The sequence below is a fragment of the Balearica regulorum genome, chromosome 2 (genome assembly GCF_011004875.1).
Source record: "Balearica regulorum gibbericeps isolate bBalReg1 chromosome 2, bBalReg1.pri, whole genome shotgun sequence".
Lineage (NCBI taxonomy): Eukaryota > Metazoa > Chordata > Aves > Gruiformes > Gruidae > Balearica > Balearica regulorum.
In genome coordinates this window covers 30,051,090-30,060,373 of record NC_046185.1, presented here as the reverse complement: position 1 = coordinate 30,060,373, position 9,284 = coordinate 30,051,090, and the positions used below count along the sequence as shown (strand labels likewise).

The window sequence follows — 9,284 nt, the reverse complement described above, 5'->3', positions numbered from 1 at the left end:
GGCCACCGCAGCAAAAACAACTCACAGATGGTCAGTGACTGGTCTTTGGCAAAGCATAGCCTTGAGAGCTGGGAACAGACTGCTTTCGCTTTAAGCAAGCAAACAGCAGCAAAGCAAAATAAAAAACCAGCCCAACAGCTGAATAAGGCACCTGCAGTGGCCTGGGAACGCAGCTAGAGATTGCACTGTCTTATAAAAGGGCAAGATCCCAACTCTGTGGGAGGGGGCAGAAAGCAGGTTGCCTGCTTTGGTTCTGGTTCCCTGCAGCAGAGTTCCTGCACCCGGCCCTGGAGACACCGAGGAGTGGAGCCATCGGCGCCAATGAGGAGGCATCACTCCATGGTACTGTGTGCTCTCAGCTAAGGTGGGACATAGCTGTAAGGACTGACTCCTTTGAATCTGTGCTAACCACTGGTAATATGTAAAAATGAATGCATAGAGGTAATGGTTAGCAAGGTGTAAGCACCAACTCTTAGCACAATTGGGTTAATGAATGCCAGTCTAGTAAATTTTGCTGTGAAGTTTAAAATTAGCCTAATTTATTGGTCTACTGGCATCCCAGTGATCTCTTGATTCCCTGATACAAATATATCAATGTTACCTAAATGCAGAAGAAAATTACTTCTCATTCTCACCTTGTGCTCTGCATGCTCCTGCTTCTTCAGAAGCTACCTTACGTGAGGAAATACTCACCTGGAAAGCTGTTCTGTGGTATTTACACAGATGTCGCTAATGCAGAGAGGTTGCAGCACTTCGCAGTGCTTTTCTGTTGTGTTTATCAAGTGTTTCCTTGGCACTTCTTCTTCTTTGCTTACTATTTGACCAAGCTACACTTTGGGTGCAGTAATTGAATACCTGGAATGCACCAGGAATGTAAAAGACCTTACTCTTACCCTGATTCAATTTATTAATACTGGCTAAGAGATTTTTCCTCCAAAATTTCATTCTGAAACTATTTTCTGATTTCATCATAGGAAGTTGTTACTGTTTTTAACATAAATTCTTTCTATTCCTTGCTCTTGGCTGAGAAATCTCATACTACCGTACTTGGGTACATGCACACGTTAGTAGTGTTTGGATAGTTTGTTTTTCTTGCAGCTAATTCTACCTTTGGCATCGTTTCCCTCTTTATGCTTCCTTGGTTTCCTTAGAGCTTTTTAATGGATATTTAAATGACTTCTACCTTCAAAATGATAAAATACTAAAAATATGGTCTAGGTCACAGCTGTGCCAAATTTCCCTGTTCACAAGGATAAATTTCAGCCTGATGTTACTGAAAGGTATAAAATAGTAATTTAAAAAAAAGAAATGCAGACCCTGACCTTGTCAGGTGCAAGGTTCTCCTGCATTAATCATGACAATTTTAAACCAATTCCATTATTAGATTGTTTTGTTTTCATTTCTAGACAAGATAATGGATCTACTTAAATCAATGTTGAATGTGCAATTAGTCAGGAAATTCCTGTGTTACCTGAGACCAGGAGGAACATGATTCAAGGTCCAGAGAGAGAGCGCATACCGGCTTGCTCGCACGTGCGCCATTACCTATGAAGGCACAGCTCCTACATGACATGGCACTGAATGTGCCACGTCCCTTCATAACGCGCTCCCCTGCCTGTGCGATGGCGTATCCCAGGGTCTTTTCCCTTACGCTATGTGGACTTTAACGCTTCTCTACTTTAATCTGATGGTAACTGAAGGAAAGCAGCATAGTTGAATGGAGGTGAAGGCCGAGTATATTTGGACACCAGTGCAAGGGACGGGGTAAGCTTCTGAAATTCTCAGTACCTCTCACCAGACCATCAGCGTGTCCTGCGTCTGGCCTCGGGAGATGTGAGAACATAGCTTATAATTAATCTAATTGTTGTTATATCAAACGCAAACGGTCAAACGAGCGACAAGGAGCTATCGTGTAAGGGAAAGGCAAGCTTGCCGGAGCCCATCAGGCCCTGAGGTCGGAGGCCGACGCCCCGGCCGTCCCCTCCTGAGGCAGCCCCTGGCCTGCGCCACCCGCCCTGGGGAAGCCCGAGCAACAGCCCGGCCCGGCCGCGCCAGCCCGGCGTAATTCCTCTCCCCCTCGCCGCGGGGCCGCCCGTCCCGCCGCGGGTATGGCGGTTGCAGCGCAGAGGAGCACCGCCCCGCCGGCCTCCCCCGGGGGACGGGCCCTCGACCGGACCCGGACCCGTCCCCTGCCCCGAGGGGCGGGCGCGGCCCGTTCTCCGCGGGCAGCCCCTCGCCCCCCGCGGCCGAAACATGCCGGTGTCCAAGCAACGGCGGCGGCGTCACTTCCTGCGGCGCCGCCCCTCCCGCCGCAGCCGTCGGGCCGGGGCTCCGTTCCGGGCTCGGGCCGTTGCAGCGGTCGCGACACGTGGCGCGGCGGGGCGGCCCCGCTGGCGGCATGGCCGCGGCGGCCGAGGCGGCGGGCGGCGGCGGCAGCAGCCGCCACGAGAAGAGCCTGGGGCTGCTGACCACCAAGTTCGTGTCGCTGCTGCAGGAGGCCAAGGACGGCGTGCTGGACCTCAAAGCGGTGCGAGGGCGGGGCGGGGCGGTGGCGCCATGGCGGCGGCCTGCCCGCGGGGCTGGGGGGGGTGATAAGGCGCCGGCGGCACCGCCGGGCCTCGCCGGCGCGCACAGCCCCACCGCGCTGCAGGGAGGGCGGTGCAGCGCGGGGGCCGGGCCGGGCCGGGCCGGGCCGCCCGCTCCCTCCCTCCCTCCCATCCTCCCCGAGCGGCGGAGGGTGCCCCGGCCGCTGACGGGCCGCGGCTGCCCGGTGATGGGTGACAGCCGCCGCGGCCAGCTAAAATACGCGTCCCGACTCTTGTTTTTTAAGAGGTTAGAATGGTTACCGTGCACAAAGTGCAGCTCAGGGGGTTGGGGTTTTTTCCTATATATTTTTTTGCTCTCTACGCTGACTCCGTGTAAAGGCCATTATTTAAAACTGTTTCTCACCCATCCCCCTCGATGTCCTTTTAGCAAAGGGAAGACAACGTTGAAACACAGACCATCGCCTTTTTAGTACTTTTTTATATATATGAAAGATGCTTAATTGGTGGAGTGAGTGGCGAATCATCTTCACCCACTCCTGCAGCCTGCCGCCGCTTCTGAGGCGTGAAGGCGTTGGATGGCGGCCGCGGGAGGACTCCGCCAGCGAAGCACCGGGACAAGCCCACCTGGTGCCAGGTGGTCACGCCGGGAGGTGGCTCTGTTTCAGGAGGGACCCTTGGCGCGGTGTCCCGCTCGCCGGTTCCCTGGAGCGCGCTGGCCGAGGGGTTGGGGCTCTGCTCGACTGTCGGGGTGCGCGGTGCGTCGAGGTGAAAGCGTGTTTTACGTGGCTGGTCAAGGCGCTCATCAAACTGCGGAGTGAAGCAAAGTGCTGTAAGAGGCTGGCTGGGAGAAGAGTCTTTTCTGGAGAACTGACTTTATTTGTTGTTTTTTCTTAGTGGGCTACAGGAGGTGAGCGGTGTTCTCACAGCTTTTTTGTGTGTCCCTGCTCAGAGAGCAAGCACTTCAGTGGTGGTACAGTGGCTAGAGAAACTTCAGGGTGACCTAGGAAGGATACTGGATAGGTTTTATACTCCCCCGTTAGTTATGTTGCGGTCTGCACGCGTTGATTAACTTCTTTGTATTTAATTGCCTCTTTCTTTAGTAAGATGGAGCTAAGCGGTCTGCATCTCGGGGATTGTTGTGCAGCTTACTTTATTACCTGTCATGTGCTGCACCATCTTCCAGGTCAGTTTGAGAAGCAAAGCATACTCAGTTTGTAAGACATCAGGCCAAAAAGCTTCACTTAAAGAGCCAAAGAGGATGGATTTGAACAGTAAAGTTGGGCTGTGTAGAGGGATAGGGTGACATTTCTCGTTCCCTTTCGTGAGGAGGGTATCTACCCAGAGGGAGCAGAAGGGTTGATAGCCAGGGAAAAGCAAGTGGACATTGCAACAAGTCATAGACGTTTCTGCTCCACACCTATTGGAGACTGGTTTCTGAATTACAGGATACCGTTTGTTGGAAGTAAATACTAACCAAAGTGAATAAATCGTTGGTACTTTCATAAACAATGAGTCAGAAAGCACATTTCTGTAACTGGTGTTTCTCATAAATAAGCCACATATCTAAGGAAAAATGAAAACCAGCATACGCATTATGTCGGTGCGCTCAGGGAAGTGAAGAACAAGACAGTCTTGAAACAGAACAGAGAGTTCCAAGCAACGATTCATGCGGTGAACATCTTCAGATGTCTCCCTGCTGACAGGTATTGACCGTCTGATGTCATGCCGCTGATTAGTATTTGTGTAGCAAAACCAGCAGCGCACTATGAAGAAAATACAATTTGGAAACATTAAGTGTACTCCTGGCTTTGTGATTTAGCAATTGCGAGTGAAAAGCTGTTCTATAGGATGTTTCCTGGTGATTTTTGGATACATCTATGATTATAGTCAAGCGGTCTGTAAGAGGATACTTTGGGACGCATGTGCTGAGCCATCGTGAAGCAGTAGTGATGCATCGTCCTGTGTGTGGTCAGTGTTCCCACGAGTTCTGTGTGCTGAACTTTTTTTGGAAATGTTTTAGCGCTGGACACTTCACTAACATCTGACAACTCGTGAGAGTAGAAGTGACGATTTTCTTTACTTGGAATTTGAATTCTGCAGTGCTCGCTTCAAAATCAAAGAGCTATTCTCAAACAATTGCATAACTGTCCCTGAATAACCCTGTATAAAAAAATCTAGCTATAGAAATAAGCCTAAAACATTAAGGGATGAGATGGAAGGGAAAGAAAACAAAGTTCCTATATGCAGCAACCCACAAATTGCAAGGAAGAGAGAAAAAGAGCAAGATGAGTGCATAAGGGGTAAGCCACTGAAATGACTCCCAAAACATGGTGTATTCTTTCTCTTCAGTAGCATACAGTTGCTTTGGCCTGGATTGCTTAAATGGGCTTGGTTTATAACAGAATGCTGTCCCTGCTGTACTGACAGTTAAGTAGTGTTTCTGATCATCAGTGCAAAACATCAGGTACTCTGAAATCTACTTCTTTGCTACTACTTTTAGAAATGTATTGATGGGGAGTAAATAGCAACTGCCTTATGTTTGCCCTATTCCACAGAAGAAGAAAAAACATATCTATTAAATTTTACATTCCCGTAACCTTTATGGATGCAGTGATATTCAGCAGTTTTACGTACAGGTTTCCAAGCATGCTGTTCAGTTTAAAATTCCCACTGACAGTCCTCTGAGGAGAAGGTGTTGTCACCTGTTACAGGCTCAGTCTGGAAGGTGCAGGACCTCTTTCCTTTGACACATGGAGAGCAAGCAGGCGTTGCTGGCCCTTCTGCTTTGTTAAACTGCTCAGTTATGACTCTGCCACGGTGCTCTAGTGAATTCCTCTGCTCTTCAGTGCTAATGTGGTGAATGTGCAGCTGATAATTCCCGCTGCCTTTTGTCAGCTCCCAGGGAGCAAAGAAGTAGTTCCGTGAGAATGCACCCGAGCTCTTCATTATCCTTTTTGTGGTTGTCTTTTTTTTTTTTTTTTTTAATTTTTTTTTTTATTTCTGGGCAGAGTTTTGTGTGTGTGTGTGCGCATACCTGCAACTGAAACTGCACTGAGCAGCACGTTTTCTGTATTCCAGAAATTGCACAATCTGAATGCACCAGAAGCGAAGCACTGTGCTTAGGCATTTTTATTCCAATTCAGAACCTGTCTGTGTGACAGTGCTTTTCTTGGATACGTGCATATTCAAAGTATGAGGAGATACTAGATGGTGTGACTAGAGTGTAGCAGTTTTACATTAAAAAGATTTTATGAAGGAACTCCAAATACAAATGTTTCAGAGGAAGGAATGTGGAAGCTACATCCAACCATCTTACCTTTCTTGTGCTGCCTGGATCTGCTTCGACCATTTGACATAGGCTGAGAGGTGATGAGTTTTGAGTGTTTTTCACAACAGGGGATTTATTTAAAAGTCTCAGGAGGCTCTTCTAATTATTGAAGTCATTAGTGCATGGTTCGTGTGGAGGAACCAAATGCCTGAATTTAAATTCTGAGACACATGCCTACTAGAAGGTGTTACACTGGTAACTGCTAGAGTGTTGGTGAGGAACTTTTCAATTGTTTTTTAAAATATCTGTGAAACACCCCATAAAATTTTGAGAAGATAATTAGGTTATAAGACCAGCACCAGAAAGTTAATGAATGTCTGGATTAAACTTTCCAGACTGGCCCCAGTTTGATTTCATTGTTGGAATTCTTGTTGTAAGTAGTGGGACTTTGTAGCTGTGATTGAATTATAAACAGTGCTAGTCAAGCCAAATACGTATGTAACTATGTCCTTCATTTTCTCAGTCCCTAACCTGGGGTTCTGGAGCCTGGTTTGCAGCAGTAGTGAATCTCCACTGCTGGTGTTAATGGGAGCTCTGCTTTGAGCATACGAAATGCAATAGAATTTAGAGTACTGAGACCACTCCAACTTTGAAACATCTGAAGGTGGGCACGCAAAATTAGTGACTCTTTTTTTTAGTCTTTAACTTTGGTTTGAAAATACATTAAGATTAGTAAAGCTTTTATATATTGTACAGACAGGCATTTTTGAAAATCTAATGAGGTAATGAAATCTGTCTCCAGACCAGTTTCTTCATCATTCAAACCATGAGCGGTAGACTAAGGCCTAGGTCCATGTGTTGAGTAATGGCAAAGAAGCAGAAAGTAATTAATCAGAATAACAGCTGATTAAGTGTGTGCTGTCCATTCCTTGCACTGAATAATGTAGAGACCTTGTAGAAATTGTGCCTCTGGAGACTGTGAGATATACAGGGTGTTGATTAAATGTTGTGCAGGCGGCATCAACTCTGTCACTTCCTAGCTTTGGAAGGCTTCTCTTGCAATCGTTGTAAGCAGTGTGTATGCATGCGGCAAAACTAGCAGGTTAAGGTAGCTGGTGCGTACCTGGCGATACAAGTGATTGAAAAGCTTGTTGCCTTGGAGAGAGCTAAGGTGTGCGCTTTCTATGTACTTGTATGCATTTTGTTTTGTTAGGTAGGAAAAGATTTTACCAGAGTGCTACAGAAAACCATGCAAAAGATAAATGTTGATAACAGTATCAGTAGAAATGCTGTTTAGTAGATACATCAGTATCAGAGAGAGCAGTGTTTATACTTCATGGTAGTAAGAGTTGGTTTTTTTTTTATCTCCATTCTTCTTTCATTTTTTCCAGTAATTTTACTTCACTAGCAAAACATTAACCAGTATAAATTGGACTACTATGTCCTAGTAATTAACTTTCTAATAGGAAAGTGTCATTTCCTTGGAAGATTAGTGAGGTTGTTTATGGTTCAGAAAATACTGTAAAAGGAGTTATATGGACTTTGCTATAAAATGGATTTGGTTAGCCTTCCTGTTTGTGGTTGTCACAGGTTGTACTCTTCATATAGGCTGCTTCACTAAAAGCATTAATTTAATAGATTGTTGGACAAACTGAAATTAATCATTATGTGCCAGTACTGGAAGTTAGTTGGCTTTATGCATTAGTTGAAATTTGGGATGCAGAAGTCTTTGCCAGCTATCCTTCTCTTTACCTTTTTTTAATTATTATTCTTTTAATCTGTTTAATACATATAATCCCTTGTAATCATTGTATCTGAGTGTCCTGAGTAGTTAGTCACACTCCTCTTTGCTTTCTCTCCTTTTGGCTACTATTCTTCGAACTTGAGCCACTTTACAGCATCAAAGAGAGGAGGGTGTGGAAGGCATGACTAGCTCAAGTTTGCCTTATTTTATGTTAAGTCTTTGCATTAGGTACATATAAGCCACCATGGTGAGAATTATGGCATGAAGCAGACTGTTTCCTCTGCCTGACACTGCTTTGCTTTGAGTGACGAGCTGTGACAGTATGCAGACACACAGCCTAGCTGCCTGTAACGTAAAAGTGATAGTGTGACAGCAGCGAGCATCCCTACGAGCTGTGCCAAGGTCCTGGGGGCTGAGACATGGCTCTTAGTGCTCAGTGTGACAGATTGAGCGAGCCCAGGTAGGCTGCAAGGTGAATTCTCGCAGTGAAATGTTGGAGGACAATGTTGGCTTGAAGTATTGCAGCTCTCCTTCAGCCACTTGGTGAAATTACAGCCCTGTCGTTTCGTATCCCGGCACAGTTTAATCCAAACAAAGGCTGCAATACCTCGCGTGTCAGCGGAAAGGATGATAAACTTAATACGTCGTTGGCTTCAGAGGCTTGCAGCACTGCAGGGTGTTGCTGTCTGCCTTCCTCACTTTTTCCTACCTTCCAAAAAGAGCATTGCAAGCTCTTCTGTGCAGTTGAATAGCAGGTGCTCCAAATGCTGAACACGGTCTGTGGAACACTCGTGAACTCTCCTCTCTGACGGGGGTAGACCTGCTGGCCTTCAGAGATGTGACTGCTCTCGGTGTGCTTGGTAGTTCTACATGCAGGTGCTGAACTCTTCAATTCATGATTGAACATCTGGCTCTTGAAGAGCTGAACCTTCTCCCTTCAGAATGACGTTAGCTGGCATTTCTCCAATGGAACAGCTTAACTGTCTTTTGCCCTCAGCATTGCAAGTTGCTGATACTTGTTCTTCTCTTGACAGGCTGCTGATACCCTTGCTGTGAGGCAGAAGAGAAGGATCTATGATATCACCAACGTTTTGGAGGGGATTGATCTCATTGAGAAGAAGTCAAAAAACAGCATTCAGTGGAAGTAAGCCATGTCAATTCTGCAGATGTTCACATGCTCAACAAAAATTGCCTCTTTTGACTTCTCCTGACTAGCTATGACACCGTAAAATTAATGTTATGCTCATCAGTGAGCAATATGACATTTTAGACTTAAAGTTGCAAATGAACATTGTCTTTCCTTTAACTTGTATCTTTGATACATAAAATCAAGTTTAAAGCATACAGGAGAGAAACTTTTGGAAAACTTGTATTGCTACTTTATAACTAGCACTGGTAGTTGAAAAATTTACTCTAGATGAATCTGGGAAGGGTATTGGGAAACTGTCTCCACCTACCTACCCTCCTGTAGTCCATGCCTATTGTCTCTTGGGTCGTTGAAGGTGAAAGCTTAAACTGAGAGTTAGAGGGGAAGGTGAAAGGGCCTACGAGCTAGCTCCAATGCAGAAAAAGCTACATTCCAAAAGAAAATAGGTAAAGGTGAATTTGAAATTTGATTTGAAGTTAAGAATTTTCATTCTTCTGTTAGAAACACTGCTGGGAGGATAAACATTCGTTTCCTTCATATTGAATATTAGTAGATTTTCAAAATGTTGAAAGTAGTCTT

At 45.9% G+C, this 9,284-nt stretch overlaps 2 protein-coding genes across 7 annotated transcripts in view; one reads left to right on the top strand and one right to left on the bottom strand.

Annotated features, from left to right (window-relative positions):
• The window catches only part of RBIS (ribosomal biogenesis factor), a 424,391-nt gene that overhangs the window by 400,884 nt on the left and 14,223 nt on the right, over positions 1 to 9,284 (bottom strand). The gene's annotated exons all lie outside the window — the stretch shown is intronic.
• The window catches only part of LOC104639124 (transcription factor E2F5), a 41,791-nt gene continuing 34,785 nt past the window's right edge, over positions 2,279 to 9,284 (top strand). The window contains exons 1-2 of one of the 4 annotated variants that reach the window (XM_075743795.1): positions 2,279 to 2,527; positions 8,593 to 8,702. In XM_075743795.1, coding sequence (XP_075599910.1) covers positions 2,399 to 2,527; positions 8,593 to 8,702 — 239 coding nt within the window. In that variant the 5' untranslated portion in view covers positions 2,279 to 2,398. The remainder of the gene's footprint in view (positions 2,528 to 8,592; positions 8,703 to 9,284) is intronic. The other 3 variants (XR_012833773.1, XM_075743793.1, XM_075743794.1) reach the window with 3 other exon arrangements.